This window comes from Halyomorpha halys, unplaced genomic scaffold, assembly GCF_000696795.3.
Source record: "Halyomorpha halys isolate HHAL.00 unplaced genomic scaffold, Hhal_1.1 Scaffold725.1, whole genome shotgun sequence".
Classification (NCBI taxonomy): Eukaryota; Metazoa; Arthropoda; class Insecta; order Hemiptera; family Pentatomidae; genus Halyomorpha; species Halyomorpha halys.
In genome coordinates this window covers 403,703-429,326 of record NW_027110211.1, presented here as the reverse complement: position 1 = coordinate 429,326, position 25,624 = coordinate 403,703, and the positions used below count along the sequence as shown (strand labels likewise).

At 31.8% G+C, this 25,624-nt stretch overlaps 1 protein-coding gene across 2 annotated transcripts in view; it reads right to left on the bottom strand.

Moving 5' to 3' along the window:
• LOC106685682 (uncharacterized) overlaps positions 1-25,624 on the bottom strand; it is a 127,013-nt gene that overhangs the window by 39,667 nt on the left and 61,722 nt on the right. Inside the window, exons 1-2 of one of the 2 annotated variants that reach the window (XM_067048354.1) lie at positions 2,385-2,460; positions 889-1,072 (exon numbers count right to left, since the gene is read on the bottom strand). In XM_067048354.1, the coding sequence (XP_066904455.1) occupies positions 889-1,033 (145 nt within the window). In that variant the 5' untranslated portion in view covers positions 1,034-1,072; positions 2,385-2,460. Of the gene's footprint in view, positions 1-888; positions 1,073-2,384; positions 2,461-25,624 lie in introns of those variants that run through there. The other variant, XM_067048355.1, reaches the window with a different exon arrangement.

Genomic DNA, 25,624 nt, shown 5'->3' with positions numbered 1-25,624 from the left:
GGTTTTTGCCTAGGTTCCGCGGTATCTTTGGTATGCCGACAAAAGGAATTATTTTAAGTTAAAAAACTCCAGCTGGTACCTCTCATACATATCAATATATATATTATTTTTTAGTGCAGTCGTAAATATTTATACGTAAATTATAAAAATAAAAAAATAGTTTGTGTAATAGTTCCTTTACATAAAATATTCTTTAGATAAAAATAAAATAAAAAGTAATACGATAAAAAGATTCGATTGAAGAATCGTTCAAAAGAAACGGTTCACCAAAAGGAGTGAATCTTTGGCAACAGTTTCAGTAAAAAGAATGAAAATGTTTAGTCAATGATCTTTTACTTAACGAATTTAAATGGCTGGAGAAGGATTGACGTAAATAAAAATGAAACCAATTAAAAAAATAATAAATATAATACATAATTAAATATTTAACATGAATGTTATTTAGTATATCACAAGATGGATGGCCGTAGGAGACAAATGTAGATCAATCAGTAATCAGAAAAGACACTGAAAAATAAAATAAAATAAATTAAGCATTTAACTAATAATAGTATTAAATGTAAGGAGATTAATATAAAATATACAGTAATTAAGGTTACTTACTGTCTTGATTATTTATAAATAATTAAGAATACTAGAATAGTGGTTAAAAATAAATGTGAATAATAGAAAAGTTTTATTCGATTTTTGAAAACAATTTTTCACCCGTGAATACTATCAAAATTCATCGTTATTGCAACTAATGGAAAGCTGAAAGCCAACCCATACCAACACTTTTATAAACTTTATTCCTTTATAAGGAAGAGAAAGTAGTTTCGAATAAATAAAAACTGCTTATATTCGTTTTTCGGTATAAAAATAAAAATATGTTTGTTCTTATTTACTCACCCACTTGCAGCTGCTGAATGGGCGCTTGAGTGTCCATGCCCAGCAGAACTGCTCGCTGAGGAGAAGGCAAAGCTTCCCCCGTGACCTTCGTGACCACCGTGACCACCATGACCACCTCCATGACCGCCTCCGTGACCGCCTCCATGCCCCTTCTTGTCTTTACCGAACAGCAGGTGTCCTAGGACTATAGTAAAGCATACCCATTAATTTTTCCCCATAATCATAGAAGAAAGTTGAGTTTATTGAATTATATTAAAATAATCATTCTTTGAAATCGTAACGAAACAAAAAGGCCACATCTTATAATCAGATTTTCATATTTAGAATAAATGCACTTCTGAGTGAATATACCATAATTTCCAATAAAATTGGATTTCTATGATAGATGGGCTATACACACTGTTCTAGCCCTGAAGATGACAAACGCAGATGGTCCCAAACATGAGATTTCAAAATACGCAAAACACAAACTTATTGTTTTGTTTATAAGTTGCCCATACCATTGACTGGATCCCAAAAAGAAATCACGCACCAATCACTTTGTTCAATAAAGAAAACTAATAGCTTTGGTTCATAAATAAAGTATGTAAACTACAAAGTGCAACCTGTGTCAGCATTGTGTAAGTCAGTGGTCTTGTACCAAGTACGAACTATAGGCTTGAACCCGTTGTGGCTGGGAAAGTTCAGGTGTTGTCTTACCAACCTCATGTCTGCAGCGGTGCTAATTCGATTCCAGAAGAAGGGGTTGATATTTATTTTTCGGCGGTTCCATGGAAAACCCTCCCACTCTGATTAGAATTGGTTTGTTACCTCTAAGTCAAATTGTTCAACTCCTTAATTTCGAAAAATGTCGACAGGAATTCTATCAACAGGAAGTGGCCTTTTGAGATTCAGTGGGCAAGCGGATATAAAATAACATGTTTTGATATCCTTCGAGATAATCCAAACAGGATATTCTGGTATGATTATTTTAATTAGTGGAATAAAGTTAAGATGGGTTAAGTTATAGTTAAGTGTAGCTTTTACAATTAATCGTCCAGCATTGGAGAACCGATATTAACCAAAAGTCTACATACTTATCTCACTGGCATGCGCCTGCCTAAAACTCCGTAACCACAATGATTAATTACATATATCCTAATAATGGAGACGTTATCATCCGCTTGTCAATCCATCATTCTTCGCTGCTAATAATATATGCACAGTCGTGATCAAGAAATTCGCTACCCATTTTGAATACGCTAAGAAACCTTGAGAAAAATAAAAGGTTTGAAGTAGTGGATTCGTTTTCTTTTTTCACGAAGACTATTCATTCATTAGTAAATTCCATCAATACATATACACTTTTTTCACAAATACTCTCATGTATAACCTGTAATTATGATTCAATTGTTTAAGCAGACACTAAACACACTAATAGGTTTCGAACACAGAGCAATAAGTACTCCCCGAACTTTCACAAATTACTCCAGGAAGAATGTAGTAGTAATTCTTACTTGGGCTTCCCTGAACATATGCCAGGACCAACACTACGACTACGAGGACCAACCAACTCCTGCAGATCGCCATGTTCACTCTTAGGGTCTACTGGACAGACCGCACTTTATAGGATACGAGCCAGGGGAGGCCAAGGATCTCGACTCCTTCCTTCCGGATCCCGAAAATCCTTGAGATAAGTACTACCGGTTACGGGATGTTCACCCACGCCTAACATTATCCAGATGCAAGGGTAGTAGACTATGAATTATAAATAGGAATTATCGCAGATATATCCTTCCTTGTAAACCCTTGAATATATTATTACTACATAAAAATACTAGAACAATATATTTGAAGTAAAAGACAAATACACTAAATATTATTTTTGGCATAATTTGTAATCTTGGTATTAAATTAAGCACTTTTAACTTAGAAATTTGAACTTCTCGTTACATGTTCATAACTGTTATCAAATAACACACATAAGTACAATAACATGATTTCGGTTTAGAACGCTCGGCTATCGTGAGGGGCTGTTTATAATGCCACACTGGCAAAACAAGATGTATTAGTTTGCCAACTTATATACATTCCTTTCTTCATTTTGTATATATTCATGTGTATATATTCATTTATCTCTTTTTTTATTTATCTCTTTTTATTCATTTAGGAGGTCAGAGAAAAAAAAAACATGATTTCGGATCATTTCTGGTAATACGAAAAGTATTTTATATAATTTAATAATATTCAATATTAATTGAATAATTAAATAAATCCATAGTACTTTAATTGACCTTTTCTACCTACTACTTAAATCACTCAATAAATTTGTAGAAAATCTGAAATGATTAAGTAAATTTTTTCTCCCAGTCAGTTTTATGTTTGTAATATTTTTGAACTACCCCATTTTTTCTGTCTTGGAGAATCATCACAAAAATATTCTGAATTTGAGCCTTTGGTCATTCTCCTCAACTGGGTTTATGTTATCTTCGTTGTCTGTTCTCAACAGCTAATGTTAAGGAGAGACACGTGTCAAATCGTTTCAAGTTTTCTGGGTATTTTCTTTCATTTCAAGGTGTTTTGCCAGGTCGAAATCTGGAAAACCCTTTATTGGGTTTCTTATTTTTGCTTTCTAGAGAGCTTCATAAAATAGAACGTGATCTTACGTCTCTTTTTAAGATCTAGGGATTCATAAGATGTATCGAAAAGTCGTGGCGAACTTCAGTATTGGGAGACCCTCTTGGGGCACACTACGTAAAGGGGTACATTGCTCTTCATTGGGTTGAGGCACTGATTCCCAAAGTGGCTCTCAGAGGGTGGGGGGGTTACGGTGCCATCATAAGGGCGCCGCGGAATATTCAATTAAACAATTCGGCAATTTTCTTAGAATTTCCAATTCTTGAATTTTAGTGCCAACAATCGAGTATGCTGACAAAATTCCAAGAATTTAGCAGCTTTCGAGTCTTTAGAAGTGGTTTTCCAGTCTCAATATGGATATTACCGAAACAGTTGAAATTAGATATTGTATATCATCCCAAGGAAAAAAATATAATAAGTATCTGTTTTTAATTTTTCGCTGTTAAATGAGCAATTGATTTTAAAAACGAAAGTTTTCCAATTTGTCAAGAAAGTCAAATATGTAGTAAAAAATCTGATGTGTTAAGGATGCTGCGGAAAAAAAATCCGATTATTTAGGGAGTCGCAAACCGAAAAAGATTGGGAACCTCTGGGTTAAGGGAATATATCTCCTTCTTGTGCAACCGTTGGAACAGATACCATAGCAATCACTAAAACCTTCAGGGGTTTTAGAGATACATGTTTTAATTTATTTTTGATAACATGTTAAAATATGATTTTAAATGCAAATTTTTAAAATGCCAGTACCATCGTCGCGAACCTTACATGTTGCTGATATCCTTAATATTCCTTGCTCGGTCAGTACAGCATGTTCAACACAAAAATTCGAAGGAGCAAAAATTTAGAATCATATTTTGGAATTTATCGTATATTTGGCTATAATTTTGTTACTTTGTTTATTTAAACACAAACAAAATGTTGAATTTTAAGTCCTCACGCTACAGTCGGTTCAGATTAATATTCATGAAATAAGTTTTCAAGAACGACTTATTTTTTTCAATTGCAAAGGACAGCAATTAAGATGTTGAAAGTTGAAACTGCAGAGCAGCCTTCAAAACATTGGCCGTGATTTTTTTTTGCATTTCATTAATTACAACACACGCAGCTATATAATCAAATATAACTATTTTAAATGGACAATCGTTTTTTTCTAATAATTATTAATCCATATTCTTCTACATATTCTGTTCTGTAATTATCCCAATTTTTAAATTAAGGATTGATGGTGCTGAAATTTTTGACAAATGTTCAGGGTGTTGAATGTTAAAAAAAAAACATGACCCACCTAAATAATATCCAAGTAGGAAAAACATGACCTCATATAAGAAATCCCATTTAACATATTTAAGTTTAATAATTAATTACTTAGTAGAAAAAAATCATGATACCATTAAACATAACATCTTCAACTTATAAACCACTTACGAAAAACCCCTTACCAAGAAAAAAATCATAACCCTCACAAACATAATCTAGTAGAAAAAATCGTAACTCCCTCAAATTGTATATATTTTTTCTCTAGGCCAAAATAAGTAGGAAAACGCTAAACTCTTTCTTGTGTACTGGTTTAAATTTTTATATAATTTCTTATTCACGACGAAATATGGTTGTAAAAAGTTAGGAAGGAGTCCAGAGCCAGTCTTTGTAATTTTTTAAACTTTTTTTATGGAACTCGATAACTAATGAGGAAGGTTTCAGCTCCCGTATATTGGCAATTATTTTCCAAATTCTAAGTATTTAAAAAATTAAAACTTGAAATGTTTTTGGAAAATATAATAAGGAATTAAAGAACAAATAAATCATAATGTCGCATGCCGTTGAACCATGGTATCATCACAAAACAAAACAATTTCTCTATAAATACTAAAGGAAGATTTAATAAAATGATCATCTTCCAATTCGAGTGTCGTTTGAATTCAGTCAAGAAAATTTGCATATCTGTTGGAGGAAAGAAAATAGTTAAACACAGAACGTACGGAATGACGTCATAAGCTTTCACCAGAAGACTACGATGGACAGGTCACGTCGCTTATACATATATATATTTATATATATCCATATGTATAAGTAGGGAAGTAATAATACACAAATGTATTAAAGAGGAAACTTGTTTTATCGATACTTTAATATTATTTTACTATTTGACAATTATTATAACATTATATTCATTAAAGAAGTCAAGTTAAAATAAGGCATTACAAAAACCGCCGATAAATATGGTTTTACCTCAGTATAATTTAGAACTGTCATTCACGGTTGGAATTTCAATATTTGGTGGAGAGGCAAATTTCTGTCTAACATCCTGCAGAGAAAAGATATTAAATAATTACTATGTTGTAAAAGAATTGGAAAAGGATCTTCAGAAAAGTAGAACAAACATCTTCAAACCATCATACAAACTTGAGTAGAAAAAAAAATTATATAGGGTATTTCTGGGTTGTGCCCTAACTAAAAATGCATATTTTTTGTTTTTCATATATGTATATTTTCGAGATTCTTAATTCATATTAAGGATCTCAAAACAAGAAAACCATTTCCTATGAAAGTATGCCCTTTGACGCTTTGTTTAGGAGATATTTACGTTTAAAAATTTTCATTGTTATAAGGAATGAATGAATATGTTATATACAAATTGTTTAGGCTATAATAAATTAATTAGTGTTCCAACTACTTTATTAACAAAATTTAGGTATTAAGATTCATGTTAAATATTATTCAAAGTCATCACCTCGAGCATAAAGACAGGCTCGGCATCTTTCACAGCAGCAGTTGCCCAACGGCATTCTTTCTTCTTGTATGCTCTCCCGATCTGACATCATTGAATTTTTTTTATTTGGGGCTACAAGACAAAAAATTTATGCGAGTCTTGTCAATGGTATAAATCTTATACAAATTTACGATAGTTTAAACATGCGAAACAATAGTACATATCTTGTGCCACTGCTGCTTAGGAAGAAAGATGCCTGTCTTAATGCTCAAGATAATCAATTTGAATAATATTTAGTATGGATGTTAATACCTACAATTTATAAATAAAGTAGTTGGAACACTAATTAATTATAACCTAAATATTTTTTATATAACATATTCATTCATTCATCATAACACTCAAAATTTATAAATATAGATATATCCTAAAAAAAGCATTAACTGGCATACCTTTTCTTGTTTTGAGATCCGTAATATGAGTTAAGAATCATTTTGAATTATATTTTTAATATTTTAATATTTATTGTATATTAATTTTTACGTAGTTTGTTGATTTGTTTTTATTAATATTTGTTACTTAAGTATCTTTCTTATATTTTGTCATATGTCTATTACTATTTTAACCATTTATCATGTTTTGTAGTTAGTTATAGTGTAAATAATTGATATAGAGAATTTACGGTAAAGAATAGGAACTTTTTTATTATACGTTTCAGGGTTAAATAAAAATTTTAAAAAAACATTATTAAGTTTTTTTATGTTTCTTCCCAACTACAAGAAAGTATGAATATTACTGTGACAAAAAAAATTCGGGAGTTCCCTATATTTTCCGATCTTAGGTCCATTTGAATCAAAAAGAAAAAAAAATTAATTTTAAATAATAGCGTTCTGTTGTCGCCACATTCCCCTATTTCTATTGTAGTAACTCTACTAAACTCTGCAAATGTAAAAAAAAACTATTAAATCAAAATTTATTAGCAAGAAGTTCATTTTTTCAGAAAAGAAGTCAATGTTGTTAGATCATTTTGAGACATCGTTTTTAAGAAAGTTAGGCTCTTAGATGTGGAGTTTAAATGTTTACTTAGTTTATTATTGCAATACTTAATGATCTTAATATTATTAAGTAAACTTGTTCCATCCCAGCTCTAGGGTATATTATTTATGATTTAATACACTCTTAAATGATATTAATGACACGCTCTCCAATCAATATTCAGCCCAGATATAATTCAACCAGAAATAAAAACATTTAATATATAAATATATTGTATTGAACAATAGATAAAGATTATCCAAAGCAGCGGGCGGAGCAGGTTCAAGGTAAGAAGTGACAAGGTCGAGGGTACAAGGTTCAAGTCCCGCATCTGCGCATCTCAAACAAGATTCTCACAAACCAAGGGCGATCTGATTCCGTAGAAAAATATATATTGTAAGTAACCTGTCCAATTAGTATGCAATATTTTAAGTTTGATACTAAATACATTATGGATTGCATTTTTCATCTTTATTTTTTTTTTCAAATAATAGAGATATACTCGTTGATTACACTTGAATTGAAAAAAAAGGAACAACATCAAGACAGAAAATCATTCAATAATTGGTTATTGAACAACTTGGTCGCCAATCTTAAGATGATCTGTTATGGTCAGATCAAACCTATTTCATATAACTTAGTCTTATATTATAAACCATGGTCTTATATATATTTCGAACACCAAATGTTCACATCTTCATCGATACCGTATCTTTACAATATACGTAGACTCACGGAGTGTTTGATATTATTTAATCTATTGTTTTGTTTTGCTTTTACCTTCCTTGCTTTTCGGTTGTACAGTATTTGGGCTTTAAATCCAGCCTATTCTTCTATTCTGGTCCCGGACTGACGCCACCTTCTTAAATCCATCTCCAGCCTCCATTCCTCTCAATGGTCCCCAGATAGAACTACTCTGGATACATTAAAGTGCCAAACGCAGAGAATGTATTCCGCTGATGACTGCTCAACAGTCATTGGAACGCTGCTACTGAAAGTATAGGCCATCAATACCTTTATTTTCCAAAGCTGTGTATTTCGCCGTTGAAAACACTAAGACCAGTAATAACCTGTGAAACACATGGTCTGGAAGGACCTAATTTAATGCTAGGCGTAACTGGACGGTAGGGAAGAACTTTTTCAATTAACTCCCATTCGTGGTAGGAACTCACCACCACACATTTGATTAAAGGATCGAAGGTCCTCCCAGAATATGGGGTTCCACAGATTATTACTGGCCTTAGTGTTTTCCGCAGCAAAATACACAGCTTTGGAAAATAAAGGGATCGATTCCCAATACCCCAGTTGCAGCGTTCCGGAGACGGGGGTTACGGTGCTCTCCTAAGGTCCACCCAGCCTCATAAAGTGGGTACCCTTAATTGGCTAAAAAACTGGCGGTCGAGCGTGATTCTGACCAAATCACTTCCTTGTACAACCGTTGGTTTAGTAACAGGACTTCCTTAAAAACTACTGCACCGCTGACCCTTTATGAGTTGTCGCGTTTCGCTCCAAAACCTTTAAAAATATATAAAGTTGTTCTATGTAATATTTACTTCTGAAACTTTTAAAATAAAATTACTCAAAACCTAGAATACCGATGTATTAAATCCCGAGTTGGTTTATTAGTTTTGTGAGTCGTTGCTTATACTGAATTATTTCTAAAACTGGGAACTTTACCACAAACTTCCATGAGAAAACTTGCTAACCCTAACTGCATGTTAAAAATATACGTGCCAGTGAGGTAAGCAAATATTAATAACCAGTGACGTAGGGGTTATGCCCAATAGTTATGATGCGATGAAGTACAAGGTGATCTGTGGTTGGCAACGGATGTTGACCAGGTTTGATTAGCAGCGAGAATACAAATCAACTGATAGTTCGACAATGATTCATTCGCAATGAAATAAGCATAAGTAATTCTAATTGTGTCCTCCGATTTATCTCTGGACTATTTTATCTAAATCATTACCAAGAATAGGCATGGGAAGATCTTTCAATTCCGCTTGTATACAACTTTGCTTTTTACACAATTCGCAAAAGTAGCCCAAACAATTAAGCCTTTCCATTTAAAGAAAAAAAAACTACATAGATGGACCTCAAAATGGAAAATAAAACTGAATGAATCAAAGTCTACGTTTATTAATTTTACTAACAAAAATCAAACTACAGTGAATAGCAAAGTGGTCCAAAAACTCGAATATTTCGAGATAATATTGGAAGCAAAGGCCGACAGAAGTAAAACTTCTGGAAATGAAATAATATAATAAACTTTTATTAATGATGATGCGTTCGCTCTTATAGCTTAAGGCTGAATATATTAGTTCCATAATAATAATAATAATAATTAGAATAGAACAGTTATTTCATAATTTAATCCAATCAGAAAAAACGTTTTCAATGTAATAGGGAAATATTAGCTCACTTAATCGGACCAGCACTACCGAGATTCTCAAGCTACAGTAAGCTCCTATATTATATAATACAAAGATTTTCATATTAGAATTGACCAGCGGTCCTCCCATCACTTTCGTTTCATTTCGCATCACCAAAACTATTTACTCCCGTATATTTTTTTCTTCACTTGCAGAACCTCGGTAAAGAGATTTCGCTTTAAGAAAAAATATTGCAGCTTAACTGGTATCAAAAAATTTGTTACCTCTGAGGCATAAGATGTAATCTTTTTTTTCTATAACAGGTTTTTTTTTATACCCAAAAGTCTTACAACCTTGGAACAAATTTGGACATATGATATCCAACTGTGGGAATACGCGAGGGACTCCGATTGAAAATTTCACAAAATTGTCAATGCACTCTAATATATCACAAATGACGATCTTGCCGAGATCATCAAATCCTTATAGTTGAAAAAGATATTTAAAAATCCCCCAATCACATCAAGATAGACTACAAGGACACGCGAATGCTTGGGCCGTTCATCTCCACAACGTTAATGTCCCAATAAAAAGATTACAATGACTGTAGCCCCAGGTGCTTGAGTGATGATGTGATAGTTTGAGGCCTGTTGCAATTACATTAAAACAATATTATGTATATTTGTTTTATTTTTTTTGCAATTTATTAATTCTACCGTTCCTGAACTAAATTGCTAATAGGCTCATAATGAGCTTGATTGTAATTTTATTAAATAAATAAAAAAATAAATCTGAATCTTTCTTAAAATTAAAAACTAATTTTTGACCCAGTTAACTTATTTTCCATGATGTGGTAAACAAATATTAATTAAAAAATCAAAGGAATCATGACGGTTAATGTGTAAAAGTATTTTACATTTTAATTTATTCAGTCTCGGTTTAGAATTTCGGTACTATATATTACTTCGTTACAGAATTAACAGCTTATAGTTATTATATTATATACAAGAGCCCAAGAGGAGAAAAAAGTCAGTTATTTCACCCTATTTTTTTATTACTTTAATGAAAATTATGTATAATTACTAGTTAAAATTGATGAGTCTCCCAAGTATACGTAGGGGGAATAAAAAATGGCGGCTTATTCGAAACGTAAAAACTAACTAATTTTTCATTCGGAGCTCTAAATCTTTAAAACTAGTAATAACAATAGAAAATCTAAGAGAACATCATTTGAAGTAGAGTAAATTTGCTAAACTGTAAGCCCTAATAGAGCTATTTACATTCAATAGTTCTCGAGATATAGCTTTTTAAAAAGCTACATTTCATAAAAATATTGTATCAAATGTACTGAAATATCAGTAGTTAGTGAATTTATAGTGAAAAATCTATACTTCAAAAACCATTTGACGTGCAGACGTCTGTTAGCACTCAAATTAAAGCTATTTTAATGGGCTATGAAGTGGTTTATGACGTTGGAGTAGTAGTTTTCATGATATTTGCTAAAATAAATTGATTTATAGTTGTTTGGACTAATTTTCATTTGCCAAATTTATATTCATATGCGAATATAATAAAAACTACTATCCCTACGATGATAAGTGTAATAAACTACTTTTAAGTGTAATACACTTAAGATAAGTTTTTAAATAACATAAAAACTACTACTCTTGCAAAGATAAACGTTGTAAATTATTTTATAGTAAATTTAACTAGCTTTAGTTTGAGTGCTGAAAGACATCTGCACGTCCTATGGTTTCTGAAATAAAGTTTTTCAAAACTCAAACTTATTGTCCGAACAACTATAAATAAATTTATTTTTGGAAATATCACGAAAAATAATATTCCTAGGAAGGTACGTTAAACTAGCTTTAATTTGAGTGCTAATAGACATCTATAGTCACATAATTCCTGAGATATAGATTTATCAAAATAAATTAACTAACTACTAATCTTTCAGTATATTTTTAAGAAATGTTGCTTTTTAAAAAGCTATATCTCGAGAATTATTGGACATAAATAGATATATTACGGCTAATATTTCAGCAAATTTACTCTTCTTTAAATAATATTCTTTTAGATTATCTATTGGTGTTGGTAGTTTTTAAGATATAGAGCTCCGAATGAAAAATGAAGGTTTTGAAACAGGCGTCATTTTTTATTCCCCCTACCTTTACTAGGCAGACTTATCAGTTTTGACTAGTAATTATACATAGTTCATACACAATTCATTAAAGTAATAAAAAATTGGGGTGAAATAACTACCTTTTTTTCTTCCCGGCTCTTGTACTATTAGGTATAATCTTCTGGTTTGAGTTATCATTTCCCTGACCAACTCATTGTACGTGAAGCTTTGCTGATAGTATTAGCGAGTTTATTCCTGATTATAAGATAGTATTTTTAGATGATGAAAGACAAAAAGGCTGGAACATTAACTGTATAAAACCATCAGATAAAAGTCATTATTACTTTTTTTAAACCCAATCTTTCTTCAAGCAGCGCATGCTCATCTTTTTATTTTTATTTTGAAACCTTCGACTGAGAATATAATTTATTTCAAGAGTGAAATCCAAGGATATTAAAGATTAGATAGTAACACAAAAGGATGAAAACGCTAAATTCTTCTTTTTTAACTTCTAATTGATTAACATAATTTTAGTTTGTTATTTTTTTAGGGGGGAGTGAGAGGAGGAAGATAGTATGAGGGAAATACAAAAATAAGGATGAGATGATAACGGAAATCCTTTACCTCAGAAAATAAAATAAAAATTGTGGTTTATACAACCTAATATTCTACTTATATTGTTTTTATGTTCTTTTCTCAATAATTTTTATTGAAGAATAACAGTACAAGCATAAGCGTTCATTATCCACACTTAACTAAAGAATGAGGGAGAAACAAATTAATTGATAACTACATTAGTACATTTTATTATAAAATAAAAAAAATAACAAATATAACTAACATATAAAAATAATTATTAAATCCATTTAAATAATAATGGAATAATTTATATACAAGATAAGAAATAAGTTTAATTAAAAATATAATAATTACATCTGACACATATTTAAATCTATATATAATAGTTAGGCTTTTCCGTCTTCATAAGGAAGGCAAAGCTGGGCTGCAAGAGATCCCAGTGCTGCACAACTCCGCCTCATTTGGTATTGATGTTTTCCAGCTAACCTATTCAGATGTTACTATTTTTTACGAATGGGGAATGACCTATCCTAAGGGTGGCTTTTATTACCCTCCTCCCTCTCTCTAAACACATTATTTATTTATTTCACATTCAATTCATTATTCACTTATACCCCTCCTCTAATGGCATGTTTCTGTTACAATTATTAAAGCTCTAATTATTAAGTTTCTACTGATATACCTTACAAATGGACAAGGGGCAACTGCTATGCAATACCTATAGTACTTAATTAAATTTTCTATAGATATTTAGATAGATGGGGAAAGACTCTACAGTACCCTATTGGTAGCCCAGAGACTTTAGCAACTTCTAATCTGCAGCGGCGACGGTTCGAATCCTGCCAAGGTTTTACTTAAATTTCTTGGTGGCCCCACAGAATCAAAACTTAACCCCTTCCCACTCTGCTTAGGATAGTTTTATTGTGAGGTAAAAAAAAGGTGCACTCAATACCGATTAAAGAAACCTAATAACGGGATTCCATTACCGAGATATTTATATTGATAAATTGATGAATTTAATTTTGAAAGTAATTAAAATAAAAAAAATATTTAATATATTAAATTTTAAACTAGGCTACACCAAATTAAGGTGTGATAATGGATATACAGTATTATTGTTGATGGGTAATTATCAGAATATTGGAGAAAAGTAAAGATAGTTGGGTAAATAGATCAAATGAAGTTTATGTTCAAGATTAATTACATACTCTCAAACAAGAAGATAATATATAATATATTATATTATATATTACACCTTATATTATATATTACAAACAAGAAGATAATATATAATATATTATATTATATAATGCGTTTAACAATGATTTGAAGCTGAATGCTGAAAAAAACCAAGGCCATTCTTATTGGTTCCAAGCGCTTCCTTCATTCCCTCCCTGACTATCGTCTTCTCTTCCTTAACAACCAACCGATTCACTTCCATCCTACAATAAAAAGCCTTGGAGTCACCTTCGACCAACACCTTTTCTGGAATAATCACATTTTCCAAATCACACGCAAATCCATAACTGTACTCAAACAATTCCTAAGATTCCGTGATTTCATTCCTCAGAACACCCGTCAGCTCCTAGTATCCTCTCTCGTCTTCCCCCACTTCGACTACGGTTCCAAGGATTCCAAGACCAAGGTCTATGGATGGATATCTGCAGGACTAGAGTTGAGACTGAAGAGACTCATGAATTGCTTTGTAAGATTTATCTTTGGTTCCCAAGACGCTCTGAAGTCTCCCGCTGGTATACCGAGTGAAGTGGCTCTAACCAACCTCCCGAAGGCAATACCTCCTTGGTGTTTTCCTATTTCAAGTTCTTAAAATCAAAAAGTGTACTCATATCCTAGATCTCCTCACTCTTCGTTCATCCATACACTCATTAAATACCAGATCCCAATCGATTGATTTATATATGTCCTCATATAGAACCACCTTTTTTTGCAAATCTTTCGCCATACGTGCAACCTCCTTCTGGAATTCTCTTCCAATCTCCATTCACCAGTTCTCATCCATTATTTCCTTTAAACAACACCTATTCCTCCACTTATTGTATAACCAAACCTCCGCATCACTGTAATCAAATAAATAGGCATATATTGGTTAACATTATAAACAGTAGTTAAGCCATCATATCCCAGAGTAATTTCACTTTACTATCTGAAAACTTTTAAATGCTTGCCGGATAAAAATCTTAATATATGAAGCATGTATTTATACTTAGGGGACATAAATCCTTGAATAAAATCATTTTTTCATTTCATATTAATGAACAAAAACATTCTTTGTTCTGCAGCATGTATATTTTCTTTAGTAGACTAATTTTTGATCTGACTTCTTAGTTTTACGTTTTAAGTCTACGCGGCAATAACACAAGTCCTTAATTCTTAAAATAACATTATACCGACCGTTTCTTTTTCATTTTTGAACTAAAGATACTTATGCTGAAACAGAATTATTTACTATTGAATAGTAACAGACATCTTCTTAGGCAAAAACCGGATTTCTCGGCGTATAATTATCGACAAAGAGGAAAGGAAATGGAAAAATAGCCAGGACTGGGCTAGGTAATACAGACTGCTTCAGTAATAACCGGATTGACGTGCACCCTGACGGCAGCCTACATCGTAGTACGTGATTACTTGAGGTCAATCTTCCCACGGCCGTCTGATGATTTTCTTCTTGCTTTTGTTGCGTGGCAAAGAAATGAATGGATTTTTTATTAATTCACATTTAAATGCTTCTAAAGGTGTTAAACGTAATTCTTATTTCAGTCATAATTGGATGATTGAAATAAATACTGAATCATTTCCAGATTAAAATATCTTCACTGTAAATCGTTTTGACCTCTTATAAAAATTAAATAATCCGTCAGTTTATTACTCACATTAACTATGTCTCTATTTGATATTACAACATAAATACTTGTTCTTCTACAGGAATAGTACGATTTTTTTAAATTCAAAAAAAATCATTATTATTATATACTAGGCTAGGGTGCCCAGGCGGGGTTGAAATTGAAATTTTGGAGGCAGTAGTTTTTTTTTTTTAATATTTATTTATTGCTATTTACAACTGTACATTATAATACATTTAGTAAATCTGATCTAAGTTAAATTGGAGTGTTACAGGCGTGTAGAGAAACTACTCATTGGTAGCACTCTAATGACATTTTACATTAGCTGGTCTCGTGGCCATCTTCTTTTCAGGCGCCTTGGAGGATTGTCAGGAATGGAAGAGGATATTAGGTAATTATTAGGTAATATAGGATATTATATAAGAAGGACTTATAATGGAAGGAGTGATATCTGGTTCGGGCTAGATCGGTTACATAGGGAACATTAAGGTCTTTATGTATGATTTTATTTGTGACAAAGTAAGGAGCATTGAGGATTTTACGAAGGATTTTGTATTGTAAGGATTGAATACAAGAGGGATTCGATGGTTTAGTGGAGCCCCAAAGCTCAACTCCATATGTCAAGATTGGCCTTATTACAGTCATGAAGATCAGTTTTTTGGGTGTTGGAAGTTTAGACCGTTTGTCTAGTAAGTGCTGTAATAGTCGAAATCGACGTGCAGTTTCCTGTCTTTTCAGTCTAGTGTGAGGATTCCAGGTTAATCGTTTGTCCAAATGTAGTCCAAGGTAGCGGATCTGTTCGATCAGGGGTAAGGGGAGGCAGTTGTAAAATTCCGTTTCGGAAGGGGATAAAAAATAGTGTAAATGATACTTTGCACAGTTACATAAACTTCTCCTAATACTATTGTAAAATTGAATTAACTGAAAAAGCGATTGCAGCGTTCTCAGCACTCAATACGGTGTCAAATTGAACAAATGTAATGATTCAAATTTAGGGACCACCGTATAAAGCTACAACCCTGTAAACAGAAATACTCAATACTTATGCAAACTTCTCTATCTACAGCTTAGGGAAAGGAGTATAATGGAGGTACGCTTCCATAGCGGGTGACACCGGAAGGCGAGGTCTTGACAGTTGACAGTCAACAGTTGCTGCCCCGCTGCATATAGACATGGCTAGGCAGGGGGATTAAACAAAAAGTTGAGAGTTACTCAAAGCGTACCCACATTTTGTTGTTGGTATTGGTTTTTTTAGTTACTGTTGATTCTCTGTCATTTTTCATTAAATAATTAAAAAATTATGTCTAATAATTTTGCTATTTTTTTAATAAACAACTTATTCCATTATATTAGAAAAAACTAATTTGTTATTAACTGTTACCTAGAAAATATGAATTGAAAAATCGACCATCTTAATTCAATTTTATACTTCTTACTTTTTAGAAATTTTTTTTGTATTTATTTATTTATTGATATTTACAACTGTATAAAAAATACAACAAGCAAATTTGATCATAATGACATAATGATACAGCATGTTGAGAAACTACCCAGTAGTAAAACACTATTTTAGAATAGTAAATATATTTTGGGACCCTCAATATTTACATTGAAATGATTCTGAACAGAAAAGATAAAGAAGCACTAATTTCTCGCGGGGGGATAGAGAGGGCTCAGGGATCCGGTCGATTGTGTAAATATGGTATATAAGAGTGTAAATGTGACAAGAGATTATATTATTTTATTTATTTATTTTTTCATATACATAGTTTGATTATGTACACTTTCTTTATCCTTCTGTTTGTATATATTTTAAGAGAGATTTTATTTATTTTTATGTACTTCTTTTTTTTTTATTTCTTAAATTTATTTATTTATTTTCATCCTTATTTTATTTTATTTTAGATATGAATGTGATCATTCATCACTATTACCTATTACCCACAATAGTGTGACAGATTGGCAGATATCTATCAATTAAATAAACTTTTTTTTTTTTTTTTAAATGTCTCGTAGAATAAATAAATTCCTAATGGTTTCATAACAGATTAATGGAAATAACAATTACTACCATTCTCTTCACAATCGCAATTAAATGAACGGTTTTACACATAATTACATTAATCTGCGAAATTCCTATTAACTTCAAAGTAAAGTTACCTTCATTTCTGATTAGAAAGTGTAGGGTTATGTCACCACCATGACCGACACAAAGAAGTGTTTACTAAAAATCTATCATTTAAATTTGCTATAAAGTTTGTAATCTGGGAATACTAAACATACTTAAGAAACAAATACATTGTAAGTATAAGTGCTTAGAGTTATTGTTTTATTGGCGCGATTGTGAGAAACGACAAGCGGAATGAACATTGCCAGAAAAAAAACATGTTTTCAAATTTAAAAATAATATTGGCATAAAACTTAAAATAATATAAATTAAAACTAATGATAGAGATCCCGTAATTCGAGAAAACTACCACAAAACTATAATATATCCGAGCCCACTTCGGTTTTCTTATAAATAAAACGTGAATTCTCCGAGGTGGAGAAAACTATATTTTTGTGAGAGGGGAGGGAGGTTGGAAGTATACCCACAAGATTTTAGGGGGGTGAGCCCTGAGGTCTGGAGGGGCTGGAAGCCTCTGGCGTGGGTCATCCAACGTTTTGGATTTTTTTGGTACATCAATATTAAAATTTTTTTTGTACTGCGAATGGGTCATCCCCCCCCCCAAAAAAAAAAGTGTTAATGTTTTTTGAACCTTGGCAAAACGTCCTTTTCTTTTCTTTTTTTTAACCCCTGAATCAGCATTTAATACGTATCAAACCAGATAAATTTTTAGCTATTTTTAGCTATATATTATATTAAATGTTTATGACTGATTAAAAAGAAAAAACATTTTCTCATGTAAAGTTCCAGTTAATTAGTACCTGAAGAGCATTCCGAAAACTTTCACTGAAGATTTTAAGTGAAAAAGTTGAAATAAAAATATATTTATATATAATCTTATAACTTGTTGATAAATTAGTGATATCAGTGCTTAGAGATTATTTCCAATCAAAAGTATTTACATTTGTCTTTTTATTAAGTAATTACATTAGTGACATACATAGGTTAATTTGATTAATTATATAACACCTGGGCAAAATATGCAACAATTTTTTAATAATTGGATCAGGCAGTCGATTTATAGTTAAGATTGGCCGAAATGTTGGACGCTATAGTAAATAGAATAAATATTAATAAAAAGTGTTATGACGTAATAGAATATAATAATAAAAAATAAAGTTAGGGGCTTAACTGCAATAATCATAATAGAAATCACGTGACATGGCTAAAGTATTTATGAAAATCTCGGTTTTTGGGATATAGGACTGACTCTCAAAAAGAGAGTTATAGCTTAAATTGAGTGGCGATGGGCGGGAATTACAATACTTCTTGGGTTGGAATTATCTTCAAAAGAGCTTTATCCCATTCACTGAGTTCAGTGTGTTGATGGCGTAAAACATCTCTACGCTCTAGACAAAAATCATAACAAAAATCGTGAGGGGGTTTTTATTATGGGTCGCCGAAGTGACATTAATTTTAACAGCAAAATAAAAATCTTTTTTAGAATCAGTTTCAAGTAGCTTTTGCTTGAATATTCAACATAATTTTTTTCCTGATTTTTATAAGTGCATTTAGTCCGTTGATATTCATAATTTTCATCGATTTGCAGCCGAGTTTCAGTCGTGAAGAACAATTTGCATTATTATTTCTGGAATATCAACATTACCTTTGGTAGTGAGTATACAAAAAGTTTCATTAGGTATTTCATGTTGGGAAGCTATTATTACATCCTTATATTAATTAATATCGCCTTCTATGACAAAATTATTGTTCAAAAATTTCTAATACTGTGTGCAATAGGTGCAATGGCCACTGTCCGTTAGTTCATCAGAGATGTTGTGCCATATGACAAAAAATAATGTTTGCTTCCTCATTAAGGTTTGTATTTTTTTTTGAAAATAAAAAAAGTTATGTCCTTCACATTTTCACAGGCAAAGTACGTTTTTGACAACAAAGATCAGTTCGGAAGGTACCAATACGTACAAACCCTATATATACCAAAATCGTATTAAGAAATCGACCGACAATGCCCGAAGACACATTTGGCTATAAATAGACACATAACCAAAACTATTCCTGGACTTATAAAACGTGAGATAATTTTTTTTTTTTCATTTATTGCATGAAAAAGGAATGAAATCTCACTAATAACTAGGATTAAAAACTATTTGGAGATGAGGCGTTATACGGGCCGATGTTTTTAAACCATCAAATCAAAATGTAAATTAGAATTTTCCCCACTATAAAAATAAATTAAAAATCGTGATTCTGTGGTCAGCCATGAAGTTTCTGTTATCATTTCGGCACTAATGAAGCACAGGAATGCTATGGGATCCACATGGTGGTCAAAGCTCGCTGAATTCCCCCAATTTAATATTAGCGTCATGAATAATTTTGACCAATAAAAATATTTTGGTAAACCCAATTCGTTCGTACAAGGATTGCGGGGATATCCGAAGAGCTAATGTGCAATAATGATAGTGAGTAAATCGGCATCATCTGCATTATGTAACTGTCTTCAGTAAAGGCGCATGCTTTCGATATCAGTGTGGTCATTGTCAAGGTGATAGCTAGTTATAAACAACATGTAAACAATTATGTTCCATATCTTTTTAGTAATAAAAAGTAAAATTATGAGTAATATAAAAATATCAGTTAATAAAAATCATTCTTCATTCGAAATCATTCTTTTTCAATAAATATTTTCCTTTCATTATTATTACTTATATTATTGATAACAGTTTTTGGGCTTTGCAAGAGCCCAAACCGCTGTGGATACATAAAAATTATTTTATAAAAGAACTAATTTATTTCTTGAAAGAGAACATTAAAATGATACGAAGTACAAATTTCATAAATAATTGCATTTTTGTTTTTAATTTTATTAGTCCTTCATCAATTTATGGGTAATTATACGAAAACTTTTTTTTTCTGGTTTGACCTAGTTTAGAAACCTTTAGGATATCCGAATTAACAATATTTTCTAATAAAGTAACTCCTGTAGAAAAAGAGGACAACGGATTTGAACTAAATAAAAAATACAATCAATTAGACGAAAAAATACACAGAATTAATAAAAATTAAATATTTATCATAAGGCTCGCCTTTTTTGCCTCACTTTTCTAGGCAGTTTACTTTCTCTATTATAGTCCTTCCTCCAATTTAAAAGCAATAGAATGCTTGATTCAAGTACTTCGTTGTTTTTTAATTTTATGAAGGTAGCATTATACTTATATACTATCACCCTTATTTAAATTGTTCTAACCTACTTTAGATCACTTGTGAAGTTTTAATTTTGATTTTTATCTCAGAGCTTTTTGTGAATCAAATTTCAAACATTCAAGTTAAAATCACTCTCTGTACGAAGGAGATAAAGTTTTGCACAAATCAAACATTTGATCCGAACAACTAAAAATCAACATTTTGTGAATTAATGCTGGCAAATATCATAAAACCTATTACTCTTACGAAGATATATGTCATGAACAGCTTTATAGAACATTAAACTAGTTTTAATTTGAGTGCTAATAAACATCTGTACGTCTGATGATTTTTCAAAATAAATTCTCTAACTATTGATTTTAGTTATGAAATGTTGCTTTTAAAAAAGTATATCTCGGGAACTATTGAATTTAAATAACTCTTTTAGTGCTAATATTTCAGCAAAGTTATTCTTATTAAAATGGTTTTCTATTACGTTTTTAGCGTTGTAAGTAGTGTTAAAGATATGGAACTCCAAACGAGAAAGTATTTTTTTCGACCTTTTGCAACGACCACCATTTTTTATTCCCCTAAAGCATATTTGGCAGACTCATCTTTTTGACTAGTAACTATACATAATTAACAGTTGGGATGAAATAACTGACTTTTATCTTCTCTTTAACTATTAGACTAATACTACCGTCCTTAGATGACAACTGGAGTGTATGACGACACACCTCATTTTCAAGTGACTTCTGTTGTACTAACTTCCAACAAACTATCTGTTTCCTACAGAGAATGATTTTAACTCAAATTTCATCACTTGATTAAATTAAAACTTAACGTTTTCAAAGTGATATAAAGTCGGTTAGAATAATTTAACTAAGGGTGATAGCATATAAGTATCATGCTTACTTCATAACATTTTTTAAAAATTAAGCATTCTATTGCTCTTAATTAGGAGGAAGGAGTATAATGAAGAGGGTAAACTGCCAAGAAAACTGAAGCAAAAAAGCGGGCCTTATGAATAACTCCTGGGGCGTGGTCAACTCCCCTCTTTTTGGTTTCACTTTCCTTTTGAAAGAGAGTAAGGGACGCTCCCCCCCTCGTTATACGAAATTAGATCTTATATTTGGTAAATATTAGACAAAATATCAATTAAATAATTTGTCTTTTCTTAATAACAGTTCATTATGCATTTATATAAAAAATATTTATGCATTTCCTTGATCCGATAAACCTTGGAATTGTAAATCCACTTAGTTGTTTATTCATCCCAAAGAGATCAAGAAAAAGCACATATTTTTTTAAGAAGAAATTGTTTTTAATAAGGAATATCCTACGAAGTACTTTATTCCTACGGGAAAAGGGTTAAATATAATAACAATATTAGATTAGAATGAATGATGGTTATTTTTTTTTTGATGTTGTGATAGGCGCCATGCATTTTTATTAGTAGTAACCTTATAACGAATCGTTGACCTCTTTGGATCAATTTTCGGTGTCATGGTTGTTCCGTCGTTTCGTTGCCCATACTGTCATCTTCATCATGACAACCAAGGTCAGGAAACACTGGAAGCAGGAGGTCGAATAGTTATCTAAAAGGGCTCAACAAATATACTAAAAGGAGTTCAGAAGGACCCCAGAAAACCAATATACTACACAAAACGCTAAAAAAAAAATATTCTAAATTTTTATTAACATTTTTTCATAATTTTCAGCTCTTACGTTTTTTTAACCACTCTAATAGATGGATAGGTTCATGCCAGCAGGTCGTTTGTATCAAAATTGATATTTCTCAAAATATTTATTTTTTAGGAATCAATTTTCGCCCTTTATTTATTTCTTTACATTTAGGCAACAGTTTTTGGACGTTTCGGGCTCCTCTACCTATTATTCAGTTATTATTAATTCGTGCAAATTTTTTATTTTGGATGAAAATTTATTTTTATGCATCCCCAAAAGAATATAAGTCCTATTTTTTTATTAAGCAGCTTATCTTCTTATCTTTCATTATTACTGTTTTAAAACAATGTTTGCCTTTTCAAATGCCCTCCTTCAAATCTCCTTCTGTTCACTTACTTATCCAAATTTCAGTGCAAAAAAATGTTATAAATAAACCCTTTGGAACCTAGTTGTAGCAATGCAACTAATTATTTATATTTAAAGATACTTTTCTAATTCTGAAGTCTAGGATATCCAACACTTCTATTCATGTATATTGTGAGGTATTCATGCGAACTGTCCTAGTTACCAAAGATTTAGTGCAGTGCGTGCATTAAAAGCTTCCACTTACTCTACTTTGAATTTTAATTACTCGTAAATCGTCTTTAGCATTAAATCGCTTCAGAACTGATGATTCTGAATAATAATTCAGTGCCTCATACTAATTTCCCAGATGAACCTTTCAGTTGACAAATCGACTTACTCCAATTTCAACAGTTCTAAGAGAACTTCTTTTAATAACATTTTCTGTAGCAAAATTTTGACATTTTCGTTTGAAAAAGCATGGCAGAAATATATTTTTTTAATTTTATATATTTAATGAAATTTACAACTGTACATTAGAATACATTCAGTAAATTTGATCTCAGTAATATTTGATAGTGATACAGGCGTGTATAGAACTACTCATTGGTAGCACTCTAATGACATTTTGGCATCAGCAGGTCTCGTGGCCATCTTATTTTCAGTCGCCTCGAAGGGTTGTCAGGATGGAAGAGGATGAAGGTTAGAAACTAGTGGGTTTCGGTGGTTAGATAGTTTATAATGGAAGGAATGATATCAGGTTCATTCGGGCTAGATCGGTTAAATATGGAACATTAAGGTCTTTATTAGTGACAAAGTAAGGAGTATTGAAGATTTTACGAAGGATTTTGGATTATAGGATTGGATACGAGAGAAATTCGAAGGTTTAGTGGAACCCCAATGCTCAAGTTCGAATGTCCAGATTTGCCTTATTACAGTCATGTAGTCAGTCATGTCATGACAGTCTTTAGTAATGAATTGGAAGTTTGTTGATGTGTAGTTTCCTTTCTTTTGATTCCTCAGATTCCTTCTTGTGTGAGGATTTCAGGTTAGTCGTTAGTCCAGATGTAGTCCAAGGTAGCGGCAGAAATATTAAAAAACAGTTTACTAAAATTTAAAATTGTTATAGGATCAATATTGAAAATAGTAAGAGTTATTTAAGGGATTTAGCATCTTATCAACTAAAAAGCAGTAACCCTGAGTGGCATTAAAACATTTTTCAAACTGACGAAATGGAAAAACGTGCGTATTCTCCATTACCTTCTACGACTTTATAAGTCAAATATTATTTTTACAAAAATATTTGGCTTTACAACGGTATATAATACGTCTATATGACTACTATAACCAAGTTTAATCAATATCGTTAAAGCCGTTTTTGAGAAAATAGAAAAGTGTGTAAAATTTATCATGCATATAAGTGGTATTTCCGGTCTATAGATTATAATTAAAAAATGTTACTGTAAAATCTCATGCATACACCTTTACCTCAATATATAATTTTGGTTCCGTACGACTTTTCTTTTTTTAACGAGGCTATTCACACACACAGATACCACTTTGTGAATTTAGGTCCAGGGATTATGTTATGTTATGGGGTTATGGTATGTTAGGTCCAGGGGACCTCAAAATCATGAATTAAAAATGTTTCTCTTGTCCTACAGTATCTTTTAATAATACCCCACTCATTCCTGTTGAACAGATCCATTACTTAGAACTAAATCAGGACAAACGACTGACATGGAATCCCCATACAAGACTGAAAAGACAGGAAGCTGCTCGTCGATTCCGACTATTACAACATTTACTAGACAAACGGTCCAAACTTCCAATCCATTATAAAAGACTGATCTACATGACTATTATAAGGCCTATCTGGGCCCTGTTTCATAATGAAAGCTAATAGTATTAGTTGATAGTACAAGTGTAGAAACTAGTGTGGTAATAATACTAATACTTACTTTTTTCATGATAGGGATGATTATTAATGATATTACAGGAATTAAAAAATACTAAAGTACAAGTTACTATTGTACAAGTCTATGTAATTGAATTAAAATAAATCTACAAGACTAATAGTATTAGTTTGTACTTTATTATGAAACAGGGCCCAGGACATACGTAATTGAGCTATAGGGCTCCACTAAACCATCTAATTCCTCTCGAATCCAATCCTTACAGTCCAAAATCCTTAATGCTCCTTACTTTGTCACAAATCAAATCATCCATCAGGACCTCAATGTCCCCTATGTTGCCGATTTGGCCAGAACCAGATACCAATCCTTCCATAATAAAGTTCCCAACCAACCAAACCAACTCATTTCTAACCTGGCTTCTCCTTCACTACCTAATAATCCTCCTATACGTCTGAAAAGAAGATGACCTCGAGATCTTCTGCTTTAGAAATGTTTTTGGAGTTCTATCAATGGGTAGATTCTCCACATGTTTTTATCATATCATAATATCGCTTACAGCAAATTTACTTGATGTGTATATATGTATACAGTTGTAAATATCAATAAATAAATTATGAAAAAAAAAAAAAAAAATGTTTCAAGCACGCATTCCCTCATCCTACTCTATATTCCATGTATGTTTAATTGAATGTAAAAACCGACTGATGTTCTCCTAGCGTGGACCAAAGCATATACACGAAGTATGTTCCGAGTAACCGAATAATCGACCACAACTTTTTTACACCCACCAGATCATTCTGCCGTTGGGCAACGGCCATCTGACCAATCTTTCCACGTGCCTCAGCATGTTCTTCTAAGTGACCTTGAGTAGTAATTATAGGTTAACTGGAAATAGTGAACACACCGCTTTGTCCTCTACTCTTCTTGGATCGTAAGGTTAAGGTGAGGATCGAGTTCGAGATGATTCCTGAAGTTGAGTCTCAACTCGACCAGTTTCAAACTAATAAATTATTAACATTAAGTAAGTGATTTATTAAATAAATCAATTTTATATCCAAATTTGTCTCAACACTTTATTTATTCATTTGTCCAACGTTTCGGCCTTTCTAGCCATCTTCAGGGACATCTTCAATACAAAAATCCTTCTCACATTAATTTATATTTTCTATTTGCAGGCTATTCTGCCCAGGTC